Source organism: Panthera tigris, chromosome A2 (genome assembly GCF_018350195.1).
Source record: "Panthera tigris isolate Pti1 chromosome A2, P.tigris_Pti1_mat1.1, whole genome shotgun sequence".
NCBI classification, from domain to species: Eukaryota; Metazoa; Chordata; class Mammalia; order Carnivora; family Felidae; genus Panthera; species Panthera tigris.
In genome coordinates this window covers 19,506,172-19,533,533 of record NC_056661.1, presented here as the reverse complement: position 1 = coordinate 19,533,533, position 27,362 = coordinate 19,506,172, and the positions used below count along the sequence as shown (strand labels likewise).

The 27,362-nt window shown below is 52.8% G+C and overlaps 1 protein-coding gene and 1 pseudogene across 2 annotated transcripts; one reads left to right on the top strand and one right to left on the bottom strand.

Moving 5' to 3' along the window:
• Positions 1-27,313, bottom strand: MAPKAPK3 (MAPK activated protein kinase 3). 2 transcript variants are annotated; one of them, XM_007088590.2, is made up of 11 exons: positions 27,204-27,313; positions 26,656-26,932; positions 7,515-7,654; positions 6,266-6,330; positions 5,718-5,797; positions 3,806-3,929; positions 2,557-2,632; positions 2,085-2,209; positions 1,574-1,659; positions 1,220-1,300; positions 1-531 (listed from the first exon to the last, which is right to left on the bottom strand). In XM_007088590.2, the coding sequence occupies exons 2-11, from the start codon at positions 26,878-26,880 to the stop codon at positions 379-381; spliced, it is 1,155 nt and encodes a 384-aa protein (XP_007088652.2). In that variant the 5' UTR covers positions 26,881-26,932; positions 27,204-27,313; the 3' UTR covers positions 1-378. The 2 variants fall into 2 exon arrangements, with proteins under 2 accessions (XP_007088652.2, XP_007088653.2); XM_007088591.3 differs by having other exon boundaries at positions 27,234-27,304.
• On the top strand, positions 13,813-15,114 carry LOC102971905 (annotated as a pseudogene).
• Positions 27,314-27,362: the final 49 nt, after the last annotated feature.

Sequence of the window (27,362 nt, the reverse complement as noted above, 5' to 3'; positions counted from 1 at the left end):
TCCCAAGGCCAGGCCCATCTGCCTACCCTACAGAGGGGGTATCTCCATGGGAGGAGGGAAGTCTGCCACAACCCCTAGTGGCCTAGAAGTCTAAGGCCATGTCCCAGCGCAGAACAGACCTATGTCTCACTGGGGCCACTCTGGCCAAAGTCTCTGCAGCTGAGGCAGGTGGCTCCCTAACTCCCAGGCTCTGGGCCCTTTCTAATGAGGTTTGGAGTCAAGGTCTCCCATCCTGATGTTCCAAGTGACAAATTAAAACACAACAAAAAACGATCCTTTTGTTACAAATAATGACCTCAGGCCCTCTGGGTCAGGGCCACAGCATACTCGGATCTATACGCCACACCAAGAGGCCCAGCTCATCCAAGGCCCCATGAGCTACTGGTTGTTGCAGCCCTGTGAGGCTGAGGAGCTGCCTGCCTGCTTCTTTCTCCGCTTGTTGAGCAGTCGATTGTTAGAGGTCTTCAGGTCCTTGATCTGCACCTGGTCATAGTCCACACGCATGGTTGCCAGGGCACTGGTCATCTCCTCCTGCGGACAGATACCCACGGAGGTCAGGACACACTGGCCTCAAGAACCATCACCCTCCTGCCTCTAGCCCCTTACTAATGTCAATGAGGGCAGTGACAGCCTTTATTGCCCAAGCGCCCAGCACTGGGCCATCCCCTTGTGTCACATAATCCTCACTACAGTCCTTTCTGGTGGACCCTGAGCTTATCCACTAAGGCACAGAAAGTATAGTGACTCCCTGGGACCACACTAGTGTAAGTAGGAGAGGGACCTTGGCTAATGTCACCTGCTAAGAACCATAGGCCTGCAGGGGACATCATCTTGAAAGGCACCCAGGACATGAAGCTTGAAGATTGTGTCCAGGGTATCCTGGGGCTCTGAGCTGCTGTCCCATGTGCTCAAACCTGGCTTCCGCTAAGTCTAAAACCAGGCTGACCACTCTCCAAAACAGAAACTGTAGGGGGGTTATGGCCAAAGCCCCTTCACTAAGCCCCTGGCCCAAAGTCCCCGTGAGCCAGGAGCACCATCCTGAATGCAATAGCACAGCCCAGTGCTCTGAGTGCCACAGTTGGACACCAGTGCAGTCAGGTGTCCTGTGTCTAGGCATGGGGGAGGGGCTGATGACGCAGGATCTTGGTAGCCACCACCCTGGAGTCCCTTTTTCCAAACCTCAGGAAGCTGTAAGGAGACTGAGGCAGCATCCACCTACCTTGACCTCATCCCAGTGGTCTCTATCCTCCTGAAGCACTCGGGCCGTGTGGAGTGGGGTCTGTGGCACCACCATCGATTGCTGGAATGAGCCCCAAGCCCATGGATTAGAACCTGCAGGCACCTGGGACAGCACTGGCTCCCCACCCCACCCCCTTTCTTCCTGTCTTAGATGGGACATCCAAGGCTCACGGAGGCAAAGGAGCCTGACTGAAGCAGTGGCAAAGTCAGGCTGTCGGTGGGGTCCTATCACACATCTGTGGCCTGCCCCAGGACCTCCAGAGACATCACCCTCCTGCCTACGGCCCCACTCCAGCTTGCCACTCTGCCAACCAAAGGGCACAGAGGCACTCACATTGATCCAGGGATGGTTCATGAACTGTGTGATGGTCAGCCTCTCTGTGGGGTCTGTCTTCAGCAGGAGGCGGATCAGCTGCTTGGCTAGAGGAAGAATGGGGAGTGGGGAAGTTACAGAGTCCCTCAGAGTCAGTCCCCCACCCCGCTCTACATGTGCCCCTAGATTCCTAACCCATAGAAACAGTGAGCTAATAACTGTTTCTTGTTTTAAGCTACTAAGTGCTGGGAAGAGCTCATTAAATAGCCATAGAGAATGGATATAGGGTCCTCAAAGGGAAAATCTTAATAAGGGACAGGAGTTAGAGGAAACTTTGAGGAGGTGAGTTTTGAACCCATTTGGTAGATATAGAAACTGAGGTTCAGAAAGTTTGGGTAACCTTCCTAGGGCCACACAGCTGGGATATGGGATATGAGATGTCACACACACAAGATCTGAACGTAGGTTGCTTTGACACCAAAGTGGTATCTCCCAGAATGAAGGCTGATGGGGTCCAGTGGAGCAAGCTCACCATCCTCAGAAACCTCCGACCACTCAGGATTGGGGAAGCCATACTGTCCCAGGCGGATCCTCCTCTTCATCCCTGGGGAGATGGCCTGACCCGTGTTGGAGTAGAAGGGCGGGAAGCCACACAGGCTGCAGGAGAGTGGAGGTCATTCAGCACAGGTGTGAGGGCAGCACCAGGGTGGACCCATTCCCCTCCCCAAATCCCTGACTGAGAAGACAGGCAGCCACTATGGCAGCCACCTTGGCAAGAATACCAGCCCTCTGGACTCTGGGGTCATGCTAGGAATGCCATCTGCCCTTGGCAAGGAGAGACCTTCAGGCAGCCTGAAGGAGGGGTGTCCCCTGACCAGAAGGGAAGGGCAGCCTGCATGAAGAATGACCCACTCAAGGTTCACCAAAGGTTTGAGGGGGGGCAGAGCAGAAGTGGTTCTGAGGATATGAGGAGGTAGTATAGGGGTGAAGGTGGTGGTACTCACAGGATGTACATGATGACGCCCAGGGACCACATGTCACACGACTTGTCATACTTCTCTGGACCCAAGACTTCAGGAGCTAGCAGGGCAGAGGGCACAGGAGGGCTCTCAGACCAAAGGTCTTGGAGCCCAGATAGGAGCCTGAAGCCTGAGAAAGGTGGGGAGCAGGTGCCTGGGCTGGGGGGTGGGGCAGAGCAGACTGGTGTCTGGCACCTTCTGGGAAGGCAGCATGTGTGTGAAGTTGGGGGAGGAAAAACGGCTCCCAGAAAAAATAAACCCGCTTTTAGGCTGGGCTGTAAAGAATGATAGCTTCCTAGCTTCTTCGGGCCAATATCAGCCTTGGTGAGGGAGGAGAGGGAGAGAAGTTCAGTCTGGGATTTGGTGGAGTCCAGCCACAGGTGAAGGGCCTCAGCCCACCAGCTGCTCTGTGTCCCTTGTCTCCCTAAATGTACAGCCTAGATCACGGGCAAGGAGGGGCCAAGGGTAGGGCTCTGGTTTCCACTTTCAGCTTGGCTACCATCCCATGGGGCCTTGTTCTTCCCACCTGTGCAATGATGGGCAAGCCAGAAGATTTCCAAGCCAAAATACTGCAAAACACATCCTGGTAAACAGGATACCGTTTCAGCTGTCTCAAGGGTTCCCCACCCCTTCAGCAGCTCTCTTGGAAGGCCTCCCTGAGAGAAAAGAGCCCTCTGTAAATAGAGTCATCACCCCTCTCTCACAGTAGGGACACTTTCCAGATCTGGGCTTCCCACTCACAAGGGAGCAGGGAGCTTCTCTGGAAGCATGAGTATGTGACACCCCCAAATCCCGTCCATGCCCTGGTCTAAGGGACCCTCTCCCTCAAGACAAGTGGCTGGTGCCCTGTATCCTTCTAATATAATAGGGGAGGACTGCCTACTTTGTGAATATGAATCCCAGGAAGATAAAAACTGGAGAAAAACAACCTCGGTTGGGCTCCGTCCCGAGCTGATGGCAGCCTTTTATCACGTATATATTTAGAGCTGCTGTGATGTCATTCAGCTCACAGGCCACAGCCAGAATTTTCCTGGATCTATTTTCAAAAGCAGAAGCTGAAGTTTGGGAGAATATTTTTGCAGCCTCCGGCCCCCCACGTCACCGCCTCCATAGAATCCTTTCCTCCCTCCTTACTGGGCTTTAACCCTTTGGCTTCTGCAACCCATAGGCTGCCCCACACCACAGCAGGGTCCAGTGGGAGTAGGGACATACAAACCATATCCCAAGGACTCACCCACATAATAGGGAGTGTAGCAGGGTGTCTGCAGGGCATTTTGGGTGGTCTCCTTGGCAAAGCCAAAGTCAGTGAGCTTGAGTACTGCATCTTTCTCCTTGGACGTGTAGAGCAGATTTTCAGGCTGGGCCAGGAAGATAAAACATTGGTCTGGAGTTAGGCACCAAGCAGGGGCAGAGTCCCAAAATGATCTTCAGGCAGACTTCCTTCACCCCAATCCATTCAGGAGGAACCAGCTCCATCTCACTAAAAAGACCGGGGCCCTGGTTACCAACAATGTGGGCCAAATATGGAGAAGACCAAGGTGGCTGGGAGGTAACGTCTCCTTTCGCAGAAGGGAAACAGAGGCAGGTGTTCAGCCAAAGCTGTGAAAAGCCAAGTGCCACACAGAGCCCAGGGGCAGGAACTTTGGAGCCTGTGTTGGTAATGCTGCCATGAAATACCAAAATGAAGGTTCTGGGGCAAGGTAGGTTGTCATGTTGCCAAGCCCATGTCCTGTGCCCAACCTGGAACAAGCGAGCAGGGCAGCCCTGCCCGAGGTTGCTCAGGAAGAAAGCCCCCACCACTTAGGCCCCAGGAGCTGCACAGAGGCTGTTCTTCCTGGTTGCAAAGCACAGAGAGCCTGAGGAAAAGAGAAGCGGGGAGGTCTGCATGGAGGAGGCAGTCCTGAAGCTGGTTTTTAATGAATAGGTAGGACCTAGGGCTCTGGAGGAAAGGAGAGACCCTCAAGCAGAGCTGGGGTAAAAGGACATGGTATTGGATGGAGTTCCAGTTTGGAGCCAGTGAAAGCTTTTTCTCCAGTTCTATTTGAGATGATCTGATCTTGGATTGGGATGAAAGCAGGAAAGCATGTTTAGTTTATTCAAGGGAGTCACCTCTAAAGAAGGTTTTTCTCTCCTTGGGAAAAAAAGGAAGCCAGGGCCAAAATAAAGCAAGGGTTCAGAAGGTGAGTCTGTCCTGGCTCCATGTGTATCCAGAATCAAAAGATAAATGGACTGGCAGTACTCAGCCAGAGGAGGAGCCTGATATTGTAGCTGGGCCCTCCACTCCTCTCTGCCCAGTCTCAGGAGGAAGTAAGCCTCAGGGTGATGCTCTAAGCCTGAGGTAGAGGGCTCAGGACTCACAGATTCTGCTCTGATGGTGGTTGGCACGTGTATACATATGTGTGTGGGACTGCCTCATGTGGTTTGCATTTTATGCATCCAATCCTGATGACCTATAGGACCCAGTCCTCCCTAGATAGGACATTTGGAGAGCTGAGCCTCTAGAAAGTGTCTGAATCCCATCCACTGAAAGGGCAAACAGACCCAGGAGCTGGGACTACTTCAACTGGTTCCTCCTTGCCTCCCAGCAAATGGCTTCTTTCCCTTAAAATGCTGGCGTTAGAGGACCTAATCTACGAAAACTATGGCTGTTACTTCACAGAAGCCACAACAGTGTCAGGCAGTCCCTGTCTGAGACCTGGTACATTGCATGTTCATAAAAGTCCTTGCTGAAAGAAAGAATGAATGAATCCCAGTGTGGCATCTGTGCAGGCTTAGGCAAGGTACAATCTCTCTCTGAGACCTGTCTTCCTCATCTGTAAAATGGGTAATGGCTCCTATCTCACAGGGTTATATGAGAATTAAACAAGATGCTTGTCAGTGTCTACTGGCTTGAGGCAAGCACTCATTTCTGCTTAAGCCTACTGGGATTACACAGTGTTTAAAAGAAACAAGGAGACCCATCTAGCTAGAGCAGAAGGAATATGCTGAAACCATGGGAGAAGTGGCTGAGAAGAGCAGTCTGGGCCAGGGGGCAGAGGCTTTGAATGCTGATCAAGGAAACTTGCCTCCATCTAGTGGGTACTGGGAGCCATTGAGGCTTGTGTACTCCCTTCCCTGGTCCCCCAACCTGGGTCCTAGAGCCTCACCTTGACGTCTCGGTGGGCGATGTTCCGGCTGTGCAGGAACTGGATGGCAGTGCCAATATCCCGCATGATTCCTGCAGCTTCTGCAGACATAGAGGAGGGGGCAGTGATGCCAGTCAAAAGTCGAGCAGCCTGGGGCCCCCACCCTATCACCCCCCTGGAATAGCACAAGATGGTGATAGCAGTCCTGCCACCCAGGACACCCATCCTTTACCCTCACCCCCATTCTCTTAATTTCCTCTGGAGGTAGAAAGCACAGTCCCCCTCTACCTCCTTCCTCAGGCCTGGGCTACCTCTTCCCAGCTGAGATGCTCATTGGCACCAAGAGGCTTTGAGGCCTCCATCCCAAAGCCATGAAGAGTCCATCTCTGACAAGGTATTTTGAACTCATGGAAGTCCTTGGGAGGATGAACACTCTATCCCACCATCTCTTATTCAGCTGCATAGACTGAGGCACAGAGAGGAGCAGGGCCTTGCCCAGCATCACACAGCAACTTTTTGTGACTCATCTCAGTTGGAACACCCCCTCTGGTCCAGCTGCATGCACATACCTCTCTCAGTGAAAGCCTGGTCGCCACGCTCCTGAATCCGGCTGAATAGCTCACCACCTTCCATGCTAGAAGAGAAAAGTGACTGTAAGCAGGGAGCGGGCTAATCAAGTGTCAGCCTGCCCCTGCTCTGAATCACAGGCCCAGACCTCAGGCCCTGCCGCTCTGCCCCTGGAAACAGTCAGCATCAGCCTCCTCGTGCCTTGAAGAACTTGGTGCGTAGTGGGCCATCAGCTTGGGTGGGTTTAACTGGACTCTTAGAAATAGAGTGGGCTCCCCAGGGATCCTCACCAGGATCACTGCCCCCATCTGGTTGAGGCTTGGGCAGCCCAACCCTCCATCCAAGCCTCAGCTTCTTCATATAAGGGAGGAGATGTCAATTGTCATCATCATGACAACAGCTTTCTGAACACCTACAGGGTGTTGTACCCTGGGCAAACCCTTCACGTGCACTGCTATGTGACCCAGGGCTGGTCCCTTTACCTCTCTGTGCCTCAGCTTCCTCTTTTGTAAAATGGGATTTATAGCACCAGTGTCACAGAGTTGCACAGATTGAATAAGCAATACACATGGAGCATTTAGAATGGAGTCAGGTACAGGGTGAATACTACATTTAGATCTTCCTCCACATTTTACATGGCAGTTACAAAAATTCAGAGAGGTTAAGGGCTATCTAAAATCACACAGCCAGTGGGTGGTAGAGCCAGGATCTGAACCCCAAATCTGACTCAAGAGCTGCTAACCTATAGGATAAGGGAGGACTTAAAGGTAGGTGGGGAGGAGCTTGAGGTGTAGACACGAGGCCCAGGGTCTGAGGAAGGCTAGGGTTGAGCCACAGTGCTATTGGGAGAAGCTCAAGGTAGAAGAGGCCACTGGCTCCCAGTATCTGGAGGGACCACAGGAGTACAAATCGAGGAGGTGACTGTGTGTGTCCTGCTTCCCCCACAAATCTCCCCTGACCCACAATCAGGACTTGGCAGCTTTCTCTGACAACTCTTCCAGCCCCTCTTCCCAAAGTGAAATCACACTCAGGGAAGCCAAATTGGAGCCCCCATGGTTCCCTTCCCATCCTTGTGGGAACGGCCTTGTGGCTAGCAGCTGCACAGCTCTATGGGCAATGCCTGAAGCTGCACCTCCATTACTCCTCAAGGGCTGGAGTGCCTCCCATAGCTGCTATCTGAAGAGCAGAGAGGGCCCCTAGAAGAATGGTGGGAGCCTGGGGGCCACAGGACTACCAATGAGGCCAGCATACCATTCCATGATGATGAGCAGACAGCGCTTGCTGTGATGCATGTTCTCATACACGTCCAGGATGCGCACGATGTGGGGGCCTCCTGAGGCCTGCCAGTGGTGGTCCACCTCCTGCCGGGCCTTGGGGCTGTCATACAGGAGCTGAGGGCAGGTAGGCACAGAAAGTGTCAGGCTCACAGCCCACTTCTCCAGCAGCCACCCAGATAGTGCCACTGCCCTCACTTTGCAGACAAGAATACATAAGCTCAGAGAGGCATGTGACCTGCCCAAAGTCACCCATCTTATAAAGGGCAGAATGAGGATTTGAATCTAGGTTTCTCTGATTTGTGGTCCAATGGCCACAGGAAGCCCCTGGGGGTAGCTGACAGCTTAGAAAGACTCAGAGGCTAGAGAAGCCCTGCATGCCTTCTCCAGGGCAGCCAGGGAAGTGGGAGTTGAGTGGGCTTTGTAAGCAAATCACACATCAGGTATGAGACCCCAGGTCAGGGGCCACACATCCCTCGAGCTGCACTTTTGCAATGTTATGGCATAAGAGTTGTAGACCCATAGGTAGTGTCTGGGGGCAGGGGGCACCCTAGTTGAGGGAGGTAACATCCTGGTCAGGTGAGGCCTGAGTTTGGGGCTGAATTCTCCCAGTGACTCAGTGTGACCTCAGGCAAACATTCACAGCTCCAAGCCAAAGCCCACAACTCAGTAAAATGGAGTAATAACAGAGTCATCCCTACAGGATGCATCACAGCAAGGCAGGTGGCGGGTGGGCGGGCATCAGGATCCTCATTCAGGTTAACTCAGCCCTAGGCTATGGCTGCCAACCATAATGCCAGTTGCTGGAAATGAGCAAGGCCCCCCGGAGTGGTCCTGCTCAGAGGAGGTATAGGGGAGGAGGAGAAGTCAGCATGCGGGGTGAGGTGGTCCAGAATGTGGAGAACAGGGACAAACCATCTCCCCACAGGGCTGCTCACCTGAGACCCAGCCCCATTTGTTTCCTAGTTGATCAGGGTTGAGGACCAGGGTCAGAATTCAAGCCTACAGCTCAGAGCAGTTTCATCTTGCTCAGTACCTGCAGGACACTGTACCATCCCTGGCCTTGCCTTCTCCTCTGCAGGGCACTGTGAAGAACAGCTCTGGGACCAAGCTCTCTAGGCTAAGGTTGACAGGAACACAGAGGAAGGCAGTAGGCTCTCATGCCTGCTGCCCCATAGCTGTTCCCCCATTTCTGCAGCAGCTAACCACGACCTAGCCTGGGGGTGCAGGGAGCTGGGCAAGCCCCTCCACCAGTTTTGGGGTCCTTGCTCCATTAACCAGTCCAGGGTGGGGGTGTGCATGGAGGCTGCTGTAGGCAGACTCCCAGCCTGGAAACCATGGGTCCTTTGCTCACGCTGCCTTTGCCTCCCAGAACATCCCTCAGTTCTCTGCCCACACAGCTCCTGAGTACCAGACTCTTGCTTGCAGTGCTGAAGGCAGGGGCTCAGTCACTCCCACTCACCACACTAGCTGAGGTGGCTGTAGCCAGGGGTACCCCAGTTTTAGCCACAGGACCCAAGATGTACCATCCTCCATCCCTGCTCTGTTCCCTCTACACCTCTTTTCTGTGTGGCCTCCTTACACTTCTCCCTGCCCCTTGCTATCTCTTGCCCAGTCTGCTCTGACTTGATTGTGTCCTGGAGGGGTCTTCAGACTGGCTCCAGGACCCCCTCTTCACACTGCCCTGCTACTAGCATCTCACTCCTACACCAGAGTCCTCTCTCTTCTCTCATAAAATCCCAAGTGCACAGCTGGAACACTCCTAGTGAGGTCCTCGGCCCTACCTATCCTTGCCCCCACCCCTTAAATCCCCTCCCCCATGGCTCCAAATAATAGCCACCACCTCCCCTGCCATTCAGGGCTTGTCTTCCTCTCATTGCCTGCTACCTTTGGCTCCCAACCCTTCCTGTTCTGGTCAGAATAATGTACTTACCAGGCCCAAACAGCCTTACTCTATGCCTATGCCACATGCACCATTGCCCCTCTCCTTCCCCATTGGGCCAACTCCCTCTTTTTGAGGAAACTTCTGGGCTCAGCTCAAATGTCTCCTTGTCTGCAAAGACCTCCCAGCACCTCCCCCTGTGGTTTTTGCCTCTGTACCTCCAATCAGGCTGAAAGCAGTTTTAGAGAAGAGGCAGGGCAGGTCCAGCTGCAGGTCCCTGGCTGGGGCCAACAGAAAACACTGAGCTCCTGAACAAACAAAAGACGGGCGGGTGCGCACAGTGCTAGAAGGGAGGTGTGGGAGAGAGAGGGGGGAAGGGAGTGGATGGCCAAGGAGGGCCAGAGGGCCTGATGGCCTAAGACTGTACCCTGTGCTTTGCTGAGGTGGAGGAGCAGGTGGAGCTGCCCTGAGTTGGAGCCTCTGAATGGCTCCCACCCTACTCAGTCCATATTTAGGAACCCATTTCCCACACAGATTAAAATAGTCCTTTTCTGAGTGCCAAGGCCCTGAGAACAGGCACAGGGGTGGAGATATGGCTGCCCCCAGAAGACACAATAAATGCCTCCACTGACTTCTCTGCAGGGAAGATCACAGGGGCCAGAGCCGTGGACCTGGTCCCACCCAGGCCCAGCTACCAAGAAATCTCCTGGGCTGTCACTCTTAATCCCTTGGGTTGGCTTTGAGTGTGGCCCCAAACCTCTTAGAGCCTCAGTTTCCTCATCTTTCTTCTCCATAGCCAGAGCCTTCTCCTCTTCCAGGAGTCCCCCCAATGTCACCTCTTCTCAGAAGCCCTCCCTGACCACCCCGACTAAAGAGGACCTCAAGAGTTCCGCATTCTCCCTTCACCCTTTTTCTTTTTTTATACATGTGTTTTGCTCATTAAGGTATACTTCACATACAGTAAAATGCACAGGCCTCAAGAGCCCAGCTCAATGAGTTTTGACAGCTGCACACCCCCGTGACCCACACCCCCATCAAGATAGAAACACTTCCAGCTCCCCAGCAAGCTCCCACGTCATCACCCTTTTTACCTCCCTCCTGTGCAGCACTGGCTCACAACCTACAATTAGCTTGTTCCTTTGATAACTCTTTAAACAAACACACACATATAGATATTGCACTTTCAATGTGGCTGGCTCTGTTCTGAGCACTTTATAAATGTTAGGAGCAAGGGGTTTTGTTATCACCATTCTTTAGCTGAGAAATGGAGGCACAGAGAGGGAAAGTAACTGGTCCCAGGCCACACGGCTGATTCCCCAGCCAGGCTGCACCATGCTGCCTCCCTCATGAGACTGTGGGCCCACAAGAGCATGGCCAATCTGCCTGGTCACCTGTGGGTCCCTGTTTCTGGGCCTGGCACAGAGCACTGGCTCAGATAATACTTGTATATTTATTGAACAAGTAAACCTAGAAAGTAGAGCTAAGAGGATGAAACCCTCACAACTCACCATGAGGACAGAATAAGATTAAATTGAGGAGGACCCAGGAAAGCTCAACAAATGGTGAACCAGATTTTACCACCTCTTCCAAGGAGCCCATCCTGACTGCTCCAGCCCACAGGCTATTGCTATAAACTGGCTTCAGTCATGCAGGTACATGAGTCCATACAATCATAAAAGATGTCTCCAAGCAAGAGCCCCTTTTTCCCAGGCATAGAAATGAGCACAGGGGTAAGATATAGGAGGCTCAGGTTCTACTCTTACTCTCAGTGTGACCTTGGGTGGTTCCTTTGCGTCTCTGGGCCTCAGTTTCTCACAGAGGGAAACTATGGGGTTTGGGCTAGATTGGGAGAAGGGAACCTCTCAGAGGTTCAGAGATGCAAAGGTCAGAAGCTCCTTGCAAAGTAACTACCATAGCCCCACTCCTACATCACTGCCTTCATGGAGCGGCCCCTGAGTCTCCACGGACACCTATCCAAATACCTGAACCTCATGGGGGCCACCTGGTCCCTAGTCACAACCAGGAAGAAAAGAAGGGGGGTAGTCACCTCAGCAGATCCCCCACCCTTGCCTCACTCCCATACCATGTCCCCTGGACCTCCCAGCGGTCCACCAAAACTAAGTGTCAGTGATGGTTCCTGGGCAGCTCCAGCTATGCCCAGCAGGCACCCACATACCTGTGAGACGGAACCCTGGCTTTCTCCTAAGGGTGGGCTCCTGGCTGTACTTGAGGTGAGGGCCCCCACCACAGGTAGATGAGCATCAAATCTGAGATGACATATCCTTGAACAAATGACACTGCTCTAGACTCAGGCTTTGATGAAGCTGTTTCCACCTCTCCCTTCTCCCTCACTCTCCATTGCCAAATTGTCCCCAGACCCTACAGCCAAATGGCCAAGATCCCTGCCAACCCCAGCAGACAGTAGACCCTGACAAAGGTTGAGGCAGCGGGGCCCATGCCCCTCCAGCGGCACCAGGTGGAATGGGGGCCTTGGGACTGGCCAGGCTCCCTCTCTCCCTCCCTGCTGTGTTCCGTCCCAGCCAAGGACAGGCTTCACATGTAGATGGAGGAGGTCCTGAGTTCAGGAGCTGGGAAAGCAATAGCAACATTTGACTGTTTGGAAAACAATTTGTAGTTGACAAAACGCTCTCTTTTCCCTTATCTCATGGGAATGCTGGTGCCGCCCTATGAGGCAAGCAGGGCGGGACCAGCAACCCCAATTTATAGACTGAGGAAAGAGAGGTTCAGGAAGATGAAGTCACTGCCCTGGGGCCACCAAGCTGGAGTGTGGCAAGGCTGAACAGGGAGGAGAAGGGACTTTTGAGAGAGTGTCCAGACAACCCCTCCCCTAGGGGAAATGGGAGGAGGGGGTGACACCAAGTTGAAGAGGCACTAGCCAAAACTACTGCTTACAAGACTCAGGAAACTTGTTCTGAAATAAACGTGTGCATAGGTGTGTGCGAGAGCAGGGGTGTGTGTAGGGATGTGCACGGGAACATGGGTACATGCATGTATAGGGGTGTGTCCCTGAGGGTGTATGGGTATAGGGAGCATGGGGGGTGGGGGAAGTGTGCAAGTGAGGGGCTGTGGGTATGCATGTGTCTCCATTCCCTGCAATAGTGACTCTGAACCCCCAGAGATGGGAACCACCCATCTGTCCATCTATTCATCCAACATTTTCTATCTCTCTGAAGTGCCTACCAGAGTACTGGACACAGAGAGGTGCCCAAGAAAAACTGGAGGTCTTGCTACCACAACTCAACCTGTGACAGCCTTGCCCAAGCAGGTGACCAAGCCCAGACCCCTCTGCTCAGACCTCCTCTCTCACTGAGGCCCCATCTTCTGCATCACCTCACGTTGCCCAGAGCTGTAAAAGCACTTTGTCTGCTTTCCTAGGGCATCAAACAGAGCTGGGATGTCTGCAGTGGCTCTGTGAAGACGCAGTTTTGTTTTGGGACAAGCCCCAACACCCTACTACCGCCACCTCCCAGCCCCAGAAAGTCCATCCACCCAGGCCCACATGCTCACCCACATATCTAGTGTCCACATCCAGCTAACCCCAGGGCTGGGCTCTTCTCAGGTAAAAGTGTTCACACTATCTCCATCTGTCTCACACACAGGAAGTCCCAAGGCCACCAGCCTGGACAGGCAGCCTCCCCCACCCCACCCCACCCCAACCCCCACACTCCCAGCCAGTTAACCTGAAGCCTGGGCCAACCTGCTGTGTGGCCTCTAGGGGAACACCCACTCCTTCCGGGGAAAGAGAGCTGGCTTGCAATCTCTCCCATCAGTGAGGCACTAACAAATTTAGAAATATTAACTCTGGAGTTCTTGACAACCCACGGCTTGAGAGACATCATTCTTACAGCAAAGGGAATCTCCTGGAAGCCAGGTATCCAGTTGTTCTCACTGTCCAGTGAGCCACTAGAAGTCTATTATTTCCACTCCTCTATTCATTGACAACATGATTTCAGGCATTTTATAATCCTAAAGCATGACAAATAAAACAAAAAACATCAGATTCTCTTTAGAATGAAGAGAAAAATTAAATATACCAGACACCCATGTAACTAACTCATAACTACAACTGAACATACAATTTAATTCTGAGCTTCCTGGGAGTTTTGGCAAAGAAGAAAACCAGATAGGTTCTGCTGCTTTTATCACCCCATGAAGAGAAGCACAGACATTCTTTGAACTTTTTTCAAGACGAAATTCTTTTTCTTTTTTAAGATCTTTATTTTTTATTTTTTCAATGTTTACTTTTTTGAGAGAGACAGAGACAGAGCAAGAGCAGTGGAGGGGCAAAGAGAGAGGGAGACACAGAATCCAAAGCAAGCTCCAGGCTCTGAGCTGTCAGCACAGAGCCCAATGTGGGGCTTGAACTCACAAATAGTGAGATCATGACCTGAGCCAAAGTCAGATGCATAACCAACTGAGTCACCCAGGCACCCCTCCAAGACCAAATTCTTAAAGGGATTCTGCATCAGACCTTACATGAGGGAAAAGTGTGACATTCTGAAAACGCCTTTGACAATAATTTTCCAAGATACAGAAAGATTCGCATGAAACTATCTGATAATAAACTCCCTCCTAAAGACTAAGGCCAGCACATGGCATTGTAGCCTGGCACATCCACCAGGAGGCTGAGATAACATCACCAGACCCTTTATTTTCTGGGGAATCTCAGCTTTGTTCTGTGCCAGAGTATGGAAAAGAGAGAGGTAGAAGGACTGGTATGTCCCTAACCCCTATCACATCTTCTCCCACTTGGGGGTCTAGTCCCAGCCTCAGGCAAGGGCAGACCAGAATGCTGAAGAGCTGCATTCCTGGGCTATTGATTACATCATGTTCAACACCCAACACTCGGGCAGCAGAACTGGACAGAATGTTATAGGAAAATACAGGTTGTAAAATCACATTTTGTTCACTGTGGGGAAACCTCTATTCTCTACAGAGAGAGGCTATGGATAAGAAAAAGCACTTTGAAGCAGCACCAGAATCCAAGATGGCGGCCAGCAGGAGGCTGATGAAAGAGCTTGAAGAAATCCGCAAATGTGGAATGAAAAGCTTCCGGAACATCCAGGTTGATGAAGCTAATTTATTGACTTGGCAAGGGCTTATTGTTCCTGACAACCCTCCATATGATGAGGGGGTCTTTGGAATCAAAATAAACTTTCCAGCAGAGTACCCATTCAAACCGCCGAAGATCATATTTAAAACAAAGATCTATCACCCAAACATCAATGAAAAGGGACAGGTCTGTCTGCTGGTAATTAGTGCTGAAAACTGGAAGCCAGCAACCAAAACCGACCAAGTAATCCAGTCCCTCAGAGCACTGGTGAATGACCCCCAGCCCATGTACCACTTCGGGCTGATCTAGCTGAAGAATACTCTAAGGACCGTAAAAAATTCTGTAAGAACACTGAAGAGTTTACAAATAAATACGGGGAGAAGCGACCTGTGGACTTAACTCTGCCGCAACTGACTCCAGCGAATGTGAGTGGAGACCCTGAGCAGCACATTCAGACACCCCGCAAAGCAGGACTCTGTGGAAAATTGACACGTGCCACAGCCTGGCATTTGCTTGTGGCACTTACTAACTTTCTACAGTTTTCTTAATCAAAAATGGTCTAGGTAACCTGTAAAGAAAGGATTAAAAATTTAAGACATTCATAAATAAATAAATAAATAAATAAATAAATAAATAAATAAATAAAAACACTTTGAACTTAACCACATTCCCTTTGACAAGAATGTTCAACTCAGCCATATCTAAGATCCCTTCTGGCTCCCAGTCTGATTATTTGGTATTATTTTTTTCCCATGGTGACAGATCTCTAATTTTATGAGAAACACATGCCACTGGAATGGCAAGATTCATTTTATAGCCAGCTGTTGAGACCACTCCTGCCTTGTGCTGCTAATACCAATGAGGGCCACCCCTGGCTAGCCCCTGACCCTTGCAAGCTGCTCTGTCCACTCAGAATGGTAGCCATAGCCTCAGAGATGGGATGGTATGGATTGACCTCAAGTTCAGGATTCAGAAGCAGGAATTTCCTTCTTAAGACCTCAGTATCTTCTTATAAAGCCAGAGCCATGCCCCTCTTCCCCTCACTCACTGCCTCCACTCCCCCACTCCCATCCCCATCCAAGGATACTAGTGCTGTTTGGAGAGGTGCCGGCAGTGTCAAATCTAACTTTTTAGCCACAGCTTCAAATTAGAGCATCAGACGTGTGCCATTATTCTCTCACACACTAATTTCCCCAGCTTTTGTAGCTCATTAAAGGAGCTAATGGAACCAATTCTGCAGCTATGCATTAGTTGGCTTCATGTCAGATCAGACCTCGCTTCATTAAGTTCTGACCATATCTTGTCCTCCACTTGCCCTGTCCATTTACCTCTCCTCCTCAGAGGCTAAGTTCCAGGGAGGTCAGCTTGCACGACACCACAGACCCCAAATGCCCAGGCCCCAGCTGGATGCTCGGGGACTGATAGAATCAGATCAGTTTTAGCAACCCCTTCATGACAACTGTCTCCCTGGTGCTCGGCCAACAGTGTGTTGGCCACAGCATTTGGTCATAGACATCACCTCATTCGGTGCTCACCATATCATGAGAAGAACCAGTATCATCCTTTTAACTGTGGGGAAACGGTGATTCTGAGAGGTTAGGTGACTTGCCCAAAGTCACACAGCTGGGCAGTGACAGTCAGAACTTGAACCTGCCTGTTGGTATCTAGGCAGTGGGGACCATGCAGATAGCTGTTTTGCTCCTTTCATATGTGGGGTTTGGCCCCATACCCTGGGGTCTAGACTAGGCTCTGCCGCTTGGTGGTTATTGTAACAGCGGCTGAGGAGACTCAGGCTCAGGGAGGTTTTGGGGCTTCTCGGGGTCTCATGGCTTACATATGTAAGCCACCTCTGGCATCCAGGAGTCTTTTGGGAACCAAGATTCAACCCTCATGCTCAGGGAGGCCTGCCTATTTTACAAATCCCTTCCCTACTTCTGCAAATATTTACTGGCCCTGCCTGAGGGCTAGGCCCAGAGCTAGGGCTGAGAATGCATCCACAGGCAGTCTGTCCTCAAGGATTTTGGGGTTTATTGATGAGTTTGCAAATTAGGGTACTTGGTGAGGATATAAGCCCTAGAGAACTAGTCCTGGCTCCTTCTCTCCCGTTTCTTTTCTTTCTAGATCCAGAACCTGGCAGAGCAGGCAAGGTGGGGAAGTCTAGCCAAGGGAGCCTAGGAATAAGGGGAGCCCCCAAATAACCCCCTTCTAGGCCAAGGCCAGAGCACCTGATCACAGGGAGTGAAGTGAGGGGACGAGGGTAGGACAGCTGATAAGCTGGGAGCTTCCCTGACCATCTCCCTAGGATGGGAGAGGGTGGCTGAGGCTCCAATCTGGATGTCTTCCCAGGAACCTCTGTGGACAGGAGATCCGACACACATTTGGAAATTGTCGAGTCAGGAACGCAAGACTCCTTCAATTTGCTAAATTTTGATGGCCTCAGTTTATCTGTTTCCCACCAGCTACAGACAACCTGGAAACAAAGGCAGAAGTGCCAGCTCTGGGGAGAGGTGGAGATGGGTGGGAGAGGGGAAGAATGCTTCCAGAAAGAGAGAACTGAGCTGGGCTCCACGGCAGGGAGGGACAGAGACAGCAGTAACATAAGTGTGGGCTGGGCAAGCCCAGAGATCCCAGTACCCTAGGCTGGGAGCCATGTAGTATGAAAGACTAGCTATGGGCATGGGACTCCAGGTCAGACAGACCCGGATGCCAGAAGCAGAGGTCGCTTCCATCCTCCACTTGCCTATAAGCTTTGGGCAGGCCATTCAACCTCTCTGAACCTCACTGGTCCAATCTGGAAAATGGGAACAGTGACAGTATGCAAGTTCCCAGATGGCCATGAAGATGGAATGAGAATACACAGAGGGCTTAGATTAGCACAGTACCAAGTGCATACTGAGTGGATATGGGCTTCAAGGTTTGCTTGGCTTCAGGATTCCCCTGGGTCTGCCCTCAGGTGGCCCCACACTCTTCATGTCCCTGTTCTTCAAAACTTGGGGAAATCCAGATACAGCCTCTGGCACCCAGAGGGATCCCAGCCTCTGGAATCCAGCAGGTCACAGAAAATGGTCTCAAATCCTGAGAGGGGCAGGATTAGACCTGGCTTTGCAAAAATTAATGAAAAATCAAGAGTCTATGGATTCTGTTTTGCTGTGAAAAGCTCAGTGAGGAGGGGAAAGACCCTTCCTGGTGGTGAGAGGATGAGAAGGCTAATCTCAGGGGAGAGACCCTGGGGGCAGGTGGGGAAGCAAGGTGGAGAGCTGGGGACCCAAGTCAGGGAACTCACCCAGCTCTCAGCTTGGCAGACTAGAGGAGAGGCATATCTTCACTCCCTCAAGTGGAAGCCACCTTTATACCCTCAAGTCCTCCATGCATCCTTTTTAGCAAAGTCCCCTTCTGCAAAATGTGCAGTGACCTTGGGGCTTATTCCTTAATTTCTCTGAGCCCCAGTTCCCCATCTGTGGTGTGCAGGCTCCTCACACGTGGCAATGGGGACAGGAGGACAGGCTGGTCTGGGACTACCAACATCTACTTCACAGGTGGAAATAGGGGCCCAGAGAGAGCTACAACCTTCACACAAACACACCCCGCTCAGAGATCACACATGAAGTGGCAGGACAAGAACTCCCTTTGCCCCAGGCAGGTATCAGATCCCAGCATTCTGCCCACAGCCTTCTGACAGTGGGGGGTTTGGGGGGAGGAGCTGAGGTGCCTTGTGAGGTCCCTGAGTACATACTCAGAGGGTACAGGTTCTATTATCCTCCTTTAACTTCTTAGAGGAAAAAAGCATTTTTCTGTCAAAATCAGCTACATAATTAGTGAAACATTACCCTGGTTCTATTTCTCCTATGACAGTGTAAAAATGAGACATTTTCACCCTAAGACTGGAAGATTTCAGCAAATACAAATGTTTTATTCTAACCTCAGAAGCAATGTTCCTTCAATGGTCCCTCCTCACGAAGACTCCCACCTCAGCCAGTGTGTGTCCCACATTGTGCCACAGTGATGCCTACATAGCTGCTGGGGCTACAAAGGGCAGTGGCCACCTTCCCTAAGCAAAGGTGACCAAGGCAAGTGAGGATATGACCAGGGCACCCAGCAGGCCATGCCCCTGGCCAGCCCTAGAGATAGGAGATTCAGCACCCCTGAGATTCTGTCCCCCTGGAGATGTCACAAAGATAACAAAGGAATAAATGTGTGTGGGAGACAGGAGAGGGGACATATTGGACTACTCCAAGAGGCACAGTGCAAAGACCCTAGGGAAACTTCTAACTCCATCCCCCAGACCTGCTCTTCCTGAAGCCAACAGCCAACACTGTATCTGCTGGCATTGCTCTCAATTCACTTGGCTTCATCCATGTCCCTGCAGCTCCCCACACAGGCTTGGGTGAGCACAGGCATCCATTACCTTACTCAGTCTTCTCCCAGGAGAGGCAGGGGCAAGTGGCTTCCAATCTCCATTGGTGCCCCCCAGCACCACCCCCACCCCCCACCCCCGACCCCTCTCTCTCTTCTGCTCCTGTTCAGCTAGAGGGCTCTGAGGGTTCCCACACCCAGCCAGCTTCTGGGAAATTTTCCTGGTCTCTGATCATGCCATGGAGCCATAGCCATGAGGAAGGGGAAGTCCTCTGAGAGACCAGGGTAGTAACCTGGCAGCACTGAGGGACACTCCTGTCATAGGAATGGGCAAACAGTGACTCATCCCCATTCTCTCAGGCCTCCCTAGGGTAAAGATGCACCCTGGTACAGGCTCAGCCTGACTAAAGGCTTGAACTGGGCAATGGAGTACAGTGGAAAAAGGTCTTCAAAGCTGAGTCATAACCCCAGAGCTCCTGTCCCTGTCACACAGCTGACTGTTCCCCTGGCAAACTTACTAGCTAGCTCAGGAGTGGCATCTTGGGGCCCCCTCTAGCCAGTCTCCATGCTGCCTGTCTACTTGTGCCACTACCTGCCTGTCTGCTTCCCCAGCACTGCCCACGATCACTGCCCACCAAAAAAGTCTTCACTGCTAGAAGCGGGGGACCTTGTCAAGCAGAGCAGCCAGCTCCTCATCTTATAGATGGATAGACTGTGACCTAGGAGAGAGGTCTGGCTCCTGATCCCCAGGGATAGCTGCGAGCCACAACTTGGCTGCCCACAGGCCAGGGTTCCAGCCCAGCCAGGGCATGCCCCTGCTCTGTGACTCTGAGTGAGTTACTTTGCCTTTCTGAGTCTCGGTCTCTGCATCCATGACACTGGAGTGATACAACCCATTCTTAGATTCTTCTGTTTGTGGTTAGTGTGTAGGAAGCACTCAAGGGATAAGTGGGTGTTCTTATCCCATCCCCCACCCCCAACTCCTACTCTGTGTGCCACTGCCTGCCAGAGAGCATGGAGAGTACTTGCCAGCCCCTCTGTCACAGCCTGAGAAGGGGGATTAAACTTTATGTTGGGGGAACACCTACAGAACAAGTTGTGAGCCCCTTGTTGGAGGCTGAACCCTTAGGAATGGGGTGATGAGTGTGGCAGCTCCAGGCCCTGGCCCATTACACCCCTGAAAATAGCCTCTGAGGGTCAGTGAGGTGAGGGGGTCAGGTTCAGGGTGCAGGCTAGAGAGTCAGATGTTCTGGGGTCCTCATCCCAGCTAGTATGGGGCAGCCCATAGACAGTATTGGCTTCTAGAGTAGAGGTAGGTTGCATCTAACATTCAAGCCCTCCCAGCCTCTCCACAAGTTCCTCCCACTGGCTCTGAGGCCCTGGCTCAGACCCCAGCTCCTCTCCTCAGTCTTAGCCAGAGAATCTTTGGGAGTCACAGTGCTCCTGGTCTCACACTGTTGTCCTGAGCAAAAGTCTCAAACCATTGAGCCATAAAAGAAGACCCAAAGGTGGAGGCCACAGTTGAAACTAACTTCCCACACTCCACAGGAGACACCTCGGGTTACAAGCTTGGCCTAAATGTTCCTGACTCCACTGTTCTGGCTGCCAAGGCCACCAGCAACTGGTCAAGGCCAGCAGCAGGAGGGGACATTGTGAGTGGCATGGGCACAGCCAGATGCTCCTCTTTCCTGCCCTACACCTACCCTACCCTGTTGGGGGAGACTTTCAGAGTGACTAGGATGAATTCCCAGCACCTGGCCAGCCCCATCTGTCCTATGCCTGCCGTCAGCCTGCGGGCTGCAGAGAAGAGGCCCAGCTAAGCCTGAAACTCCTCAGACAGAAAGTGGCAAGGTGAGAGAGGGGAAGGACTAAGTGATAGCAGGAGAAACAGAGAGGGGAAAGAAGAAATGGACGAGACAGAACAGAAAGTGCCATAAAGAGAAAGCAGCAAGGACAAAGCCCTAGCCTTAAAAAAAAAAAAGGCAACCCTAATACCAAACCCACAAAAAAACCCAAAATCAATATTCTCAGCATCTCTGGCCTGTCCAGTGCTAAAAAGGCCTCCTGAGGCTCCTTATTCCCCCAAGCAGCAGCCTCCTCTCATACTCCTGCTCTAAGCAAAACCCCCATGGTTCCCAGCAGCAGGACTTTATTCACAATCACATAGGGCCTAATCCACTTAATTCCAAAAGGGTGGGAGGGTAGGGGGTGGGGGAGTCCAGGATACAAAGTTCCTTTCACACTATTCTTTCTCACCCCACAAAGGGCTGGCTTCCCCAGGTGCAAGATGAGCCCAAGGGAGTCCTCATAAAGACTGATAACACGCCACCAAAAAATGCACTCAAGCAGCCCCAAATGAGAGCTCTGCCCTCTAAGAGTGTCTACTGGCCTGTGCTGTATCATAGCAGGAACACAGGGATAGGTACAGCCACCAAGACTGAATCTTCCTTCCGGCCACATGTTCAAACCCAGGGTTCAAGTACACCACAGAGATGATGATTTTGCAAAAGATTCCAAAAGTGCCTTTTTGTCCAGGGTCACTCAGGGAGAAGGTGGCAGGAAGGATTTCAAGCCCAGAGCCTTGCTCTCTCTCAACCCCAGGCAGCCTCTCATGTGGGAACACATAAGATCTTGAACAGACAGGAGCAGGCCAGCAGAACCAAAATTCTCCTAGAGAATCACGGGAGCCAGTGAAAGCCATGTTCTTATTGTCCTAAGAGCAGGAGACCTACCCATGCAGGAGGGCTTGGTGCACACTCTTACCACACCTACGGCTGACTGCAGTCTTCAGCTCTTGCCTGGTGACCATCACCTTTGGACACATGGCAGCCAGTCACGAGGCTGGAACCAAAGGAGGTGGGGGGACTGCAAAGCCAGATGCTCCACCTGCTGCCCACTCACAGGGGTATCCCATGATGATATCCCAAGGAGGCCCTTGGAGAGAAAGATGAGGGATCCATGCAGGGAAATCACTTCCCCAAGTACAAACCTCAGCAGAGACATGACAGACCTCTGTCGTTACAGAGACCGGGCGCTTCCCACACAGCCTGAACTGAATGACAGCCCAGGTGACCCAGAAGCTCCTCGAGCACCCTGAGCAACAGTGCTCTACAATGGTTCTGATGATGTCACGAAAGAAAGCTCTGGGGGAATGAGGGAGGATTTTTGCCCACTTTGTGAGGAAGGATACCAAAGATAGACAGAGGCCCCTAGGGGTGAGGTATGAATCTGAGTTGTGGGCAAATGGAGAGGGAAAGTGGCTGCCCTTTCTCAAGGCCCTTCTTCCACAGAGCCCTCATAGTCCCTCTATGGCTCCCCAGGGTTTATTGGGGTCTGGACACCTGCCCTGCTGAGATCAGCCATGTCCTGCCAGGACACACGACTGTGAGTAGTGTGTTGAGCTGGTAGGTGTTGAGCTGTCCAAACCAGCATGCTGTCACACACACCCGGTGCCCTCCTCTGTCATCCACATCCTTCTCAGATCAGAGGCCTGGATTAAAGCTGGCGGTCTCTTCCAGGAAGTCTACCCTGGCTGGCCCAGCCCTGACACAGTTTCCTCTCGCCCACTCACCAACCTGACTTCCTGCCTGTGGCAGCCTGGACTCTGCTGGGCTGGGCTTGTCTGAGACTCAAAAGGCTTGAGACAAACCACACAACCTTTCTGAGGCAGTCCCACAGCCGTCATGGCCCTTGTGTGCTGGCCTGCAGGACTACTTGTCTGCTCACAAGCAGACAGTCTTACACAGTGAGGAGAGCTGGGCAGATAGAAACAAATACCAGCAGCATCACTTGGGGCCCAGCTGGGGCTATCAGGGCTCCCAGTGGAACCACAGAAGATGATGACAGCACCCTTCCAGGGGCCAAGTCTTAGAAACCATCCCCTGTCCCCATAAACTAGCATGAGGCACAGGGTGACTTAAATGCTAAGACTCTGGCATCAAACTGCCTGGGCTCACGTCGCAGTCCTGCCACTCGTCAGCTGTGCATCTTGGGCAAGTCATTCGCCTTGCTGAATAGCAACAACTTTGTCCATAAAATGGGAATGACAAGAATTAGGTAACATAACACATCTCATGAATTGGGGATAGGACCCATCAGAACAGTCTGGGAAATTGTTGGCCATTTTTGAGAATATTAGAATCTGCAGCACCAAGGCCTGAAGACTGTGTCAGCTCCTGGATAGGGTGGGAAGACCCTGGCAGTCCCAGCAGCAGTTTAGGCTTTGAGCACAGCTTGCAAATGCATGAGCAGGTACGAAGCAGCTCAAACAATCTCTGCCAAAAACTCCACTATTTGCAGGTTTTAGGGTTTGATGCCTTTTCTAGAATCTTTGTTTAAATAGCAAATTGCCCACCCCTGGCAGTTCAGAACTTTCTACCAGCATGGTAGCACATGAGCTCCTCAAATTCTTTCCTTCCAGGAGAGGGACGGCATGGGGTGGGGGTGGGGGAGGTGGTTGGGTACAGTGAAAGCCCTACTGGGGACTCCTTTGCACAGGACTGCCGGCCCCTCCACATGCTTCCTGACTTGTTGACTCGGTAACAAATGGCCCCGCCAAGGCTGATCTGACCGGTCTGGAGTTGGTAGGTAAGGGGGTGGCTGCTGCCAAATGAGAAAGTACCGGCCTGCCTGGTAGCCCCACCCAGCCTCAAATCCAGCTCCACAGCACCAGCTTCAACAGGCCAGCCCCACCCATGGAGCAATGTGGGGAACTCCCCGGCATGGGGACCCAGCACCCCACCACTCCATTCTATTTGAAGAAGAAGGGAAGAGGAGGGCACTGGGAGCCCTGGGGCCTCCAACATACTCATTGGTCAAAGAGGAGGGCCCCTAGCCCCAGAGCCCAGAGAGCAGTGGTAGGAAAGAAGAATCCACTTCTTCCGCATGCAGAACCCCTCTGTCTCCTCAAAGCTTTTTAGGTTTTTATTTATCTAAGTGCCATGGCTACTTCTGCCTGCCCTGAGGCAGAGGACCACAAGTGGGCTGGGCAGGAAATCAGGAGGGGAAGAGATTCTGGCCTCTGCTATAATCTTAATCAAGCTACATGATTTCCGACCACAGGCTCCAGGTCACAATTTTCACATATGTGATGAGGATTGAGGGGTTGTGTCTCAAATGTGGTGGGGTGACTAATGGGGGACAGATATGCAGGGCTGTGCCCAGTTAGGAGTGAAACTGAGGCATACTGTTTCATTAGGTAGGCCTAGAAGGAGGCATAGGCAGGAGGTCAGTAGGAGGCAGTCCCCTGCCCCCCATGCTTGGCGGACAGTCCTCTAGGTCCTGCCAACGGGACTGCAGCAAGTGCTTAGGGGGGACTGAAGAGTGGAAGGACCTGCCAGCAGCAGAAACTGGCCTCAAGAGGGAACCGCTGAGTGTGAGTGAAGCCAAGATAAACCACAGCAGTGTCAGGAGCTGAGGGAAAGGGGAAGAGGCCCAGCTCCCCGGGGAGGAGCCTGCTCCTCCAGGGCCCCCAGAGAATAGCAACGGCTACAGGACATTGACCACAACTCTTCCTGTTTGATGAGGGCCTGCTACATTCCAGGCTTCAGGGTAAGCACTATCTGCCATCTTGGACAACAGGGCCAAGAGCACAGGCATGGAGAGAGGCCAGGGCACTTGGCCTGGACCACCAAGAAGGGCAGAGATGGCAGGGGGTAGAGGCTAAGCAGAAAAATGCCACCCTCTTCCTCAAAGTTAGAGCCACCACTCACAGTACACGTACGATGTGCCAGAGGTTGTACTAGTGCCATCTTGGAAGATGGTAAAGACCTGCCAGATGGTAGAAACTTCCAGACTTGGTCACTGGAAGGGGGCTGGGGGCAAGAAAAGCAAAGTGTTGGAGTGGGGCCCACATCTAATCCATGTACCCCTTGAGGGCCAACTTAGGGCCAGGTCCTGAAGGTTCCAAGGCAGTAGCCCTGGCCATATTCACCCATAAAGCCTAAAGGGGTACAGCAGGAGAATTTATTCTAGGCCTGTCCTAGTTCGCAGTCCAGAACAGAGAAAGCATTGAAGCCCTAGATTCAAGAGGAAGTGCTTTGGAAACTGTTGTAGTCAGAAGTTCCCCCCCAAGTCACTTGTCAAACACAGCATCTATGGGGAAGGGCCTAGACCCAGCTCTGCTTAAAGCTGGTGCTGCCTGGGCCCACAATCTCTGGCCTCCCCCTCTATCCCTGCCTCGCTCACAGCATCTGGAACACCATAGGGGCTGGTCAGAACTCAGCCTTGGCACACAGGGCCAAAGGCTTGGTATTAAGAAGAGGTTCTCTGGCCTCATTTGGCCCCTTGCCTACCCAAACTGCCCCTGACCTCCTAAGAGGTGAGAGAGCTATGATGGTGCTGAGGGAAGAGGTGGAAACTCCCCACTGAGAACAGCCACTTCCCCCTCGAAGGACTCAGAGGAGGACCCCAAACCCCACTTCACTACTGGGTTAGTAGGTGAAGAAGCTGTGCCTGAGACTCAGCCTTGCCAGCCCAGACCAGCCACCTCCAGACCCATCCTATCAGCCCCAGTGCCCCTAAGAAAGACACAGGAGCTGGGCCCAGGTCCCTGCTCAGTTACTTGCAGACACTGTACCCTAAATAAGTCCCGTAGCCTCTCCAGACCTGCACCAGACCCAGTACCAATTACTCTACAGGCACCATCACATTCCAAGCTCACATAAACCCCTTATCTTTCCCCCTGAACAGAGGCAGAAACCTGGTTTCCAGAGTCCAGGACCTAGTCCAAGGTCACAGAGCTGGCAAATGCAGGCCAGAGATTAGAGCCACGTCTGCAGAACCCTGCACTCAAGCTCATAATTGCAATGTCTGTAAAATGAGAAGATCCTTTGCTGTATTCTAACCTCCAAAGCTGCTCTCCATGCCATGATCTACCCATCCAGGTGGCCACTGGCACAAACCACAATGGAGTGAACTTCCCAGTGATGACAGATTCAAGGCATTCTGGGTATGAGGCAGGGTCCTGGGCCAAGAACTAAGTGACTTAAGCCAGAACTATGTGGCTAGATCAGCCACCTCCAGAACTCCCTGGATTCCATCTGTATCAGTGAGTTCTTAGCCAGGCCTCCAGGGGAGGCTGTGGTGTGACATGAATAGATGGCTGGCCCACCCTCTGCCCAGGAACCAGGGTGGGTCAGGCTTGAAGCAGGGCCTGCCCCTTTCAACATGGGGCCAGTGACTCAGCTGGAGCCCATCAGCAGCTTCCTGCTCACAGACGTGATGGGCACCATCCTTACCCACCAGCCAGCCCTGGGAGTTTCCCACCCCTCCAGCCCAGGCAGGCAGGGGCCATAGGAGAAAGCAGCCCCACCCCAAGCCTTGGTGGGGACTCAGCCTCAGGCAGAAGGAAACTCAGATTCATTCCAGTCAGAAGAGTTTCTCATGAAAAATAAGAAGAGGAGAGGGGAGTAGGAAGGGTGGGGGGAGAAGAAAGAGAAGAGTTTCTCATGGAAGGAACAACCAAGCTGAGTAAGCCCCCACCCCCCACCCCCACTCCCTGCTGGAACACAGAAGCCCAGCCAGCCATAACCCCAGAGTCAGGAACCGCTCCTTCCCTGCTTCCGGGTAGAGCAGACTCTACTCACACTGACTCCACCCCTTGCTCTCAGGGACATCCTGAGTTTAGCTAAGCTGAGCCTCGACTTCCCCACCTGTAAAGCAAGGAGGACCAGGAGCCTGACCTTACAGGGTAGTGTAAGGATGAAAGGAGATACTGATCATAAGAAGCTTAGCAGGGGTCCTGGGCATATGTGCACCCACAAGCCTCTGCTGTTGGGCCCTCCGGGTCACCCAGGAGGGGTCACTGACCTTCAGGGCACACTTCTGCCCAGTACGCCTGTGGAAGCACTCCAGCACCTTGCCGTTCACACCCAGGCCCAGCACCTGCTTGGACAACTGGTAGTCATCGGTCACTGCGTACTTCTTGGGCTCCCTCCGCCCCCCGAGGGCAGGAGCGCCAGTTGAGCCGGGTCCGCAGGGTGCACCCTGCGGTGGCGCGGGGCCCCCCTGCTCCTCTGCTGTCTCGTCATCCATGGCCCCCGCGGGGCGCTCAGAGGCGCCCCCAGCCTGGCGCGTCCAGGGCCACCTGAGGGAGAAGGGAAGAATGAGTTCCTCTCAGACTCCTCCAATACACCCCAGTATTGGAGCCCTAGAGCCTGTCTGGGCTGCGGGTCGTGGACGGGGCCGGGAGTTCGGGACGAACTGCGGGAGAGTACAGAGCCGAGGCAGGAGGGGCGGTCGCACAACCAAGCACTAGGGAGTCCGGCCTGACACCTGTCTAGAGGGTAAAGGGTCGGGCGCCAAGTGACCGTGAGGTTCTGGGAGAGGGAGGTGGAGGGGGCCCTATGAGGGCGTACCTGGCAAGGGCGTATCTGACAGCAGAGTACCTGGCTGCGGCGCCGGCGAGGGGCAGGGACCGCGGTCCCGGGAGCCAGCGGCCGCGAGCGCCTAGAGCCGAGTCGCGCCGCCGGCGGCCCACGTGACCGCCCCCCTCCTTTCCTCCACCCCCCCCCCTC

What these genes read in the sequence shown, in the direction of transcription:
- MAPKAPK3 (XM_007088590.2), bottom strand. Translation starts at nt 26,880, where the DNA reads ATGGATGACGAGACAGCAGAGGAGCAGGGGGGCCCCGCGCCACCGCAG. An exon ending in GGCAGAAGTGTGCCCTGAAG is followed by an intron (nt 7,655 to 26,655) that starts GTCAGTGACCCC and finishes ACCTGCCCTCAG; the next exon opens with CTCCTGTATGACAGCCCCAA. An exon ending in GGCGTCATCATGTACATCCT is followed by an intron (nt 2,210 to 2,556) that starts GTGAGTACCACC and finishes ACTCTCCTGCAG; the next exon opens with CCTGTGTGGCTTCCCGCCCT.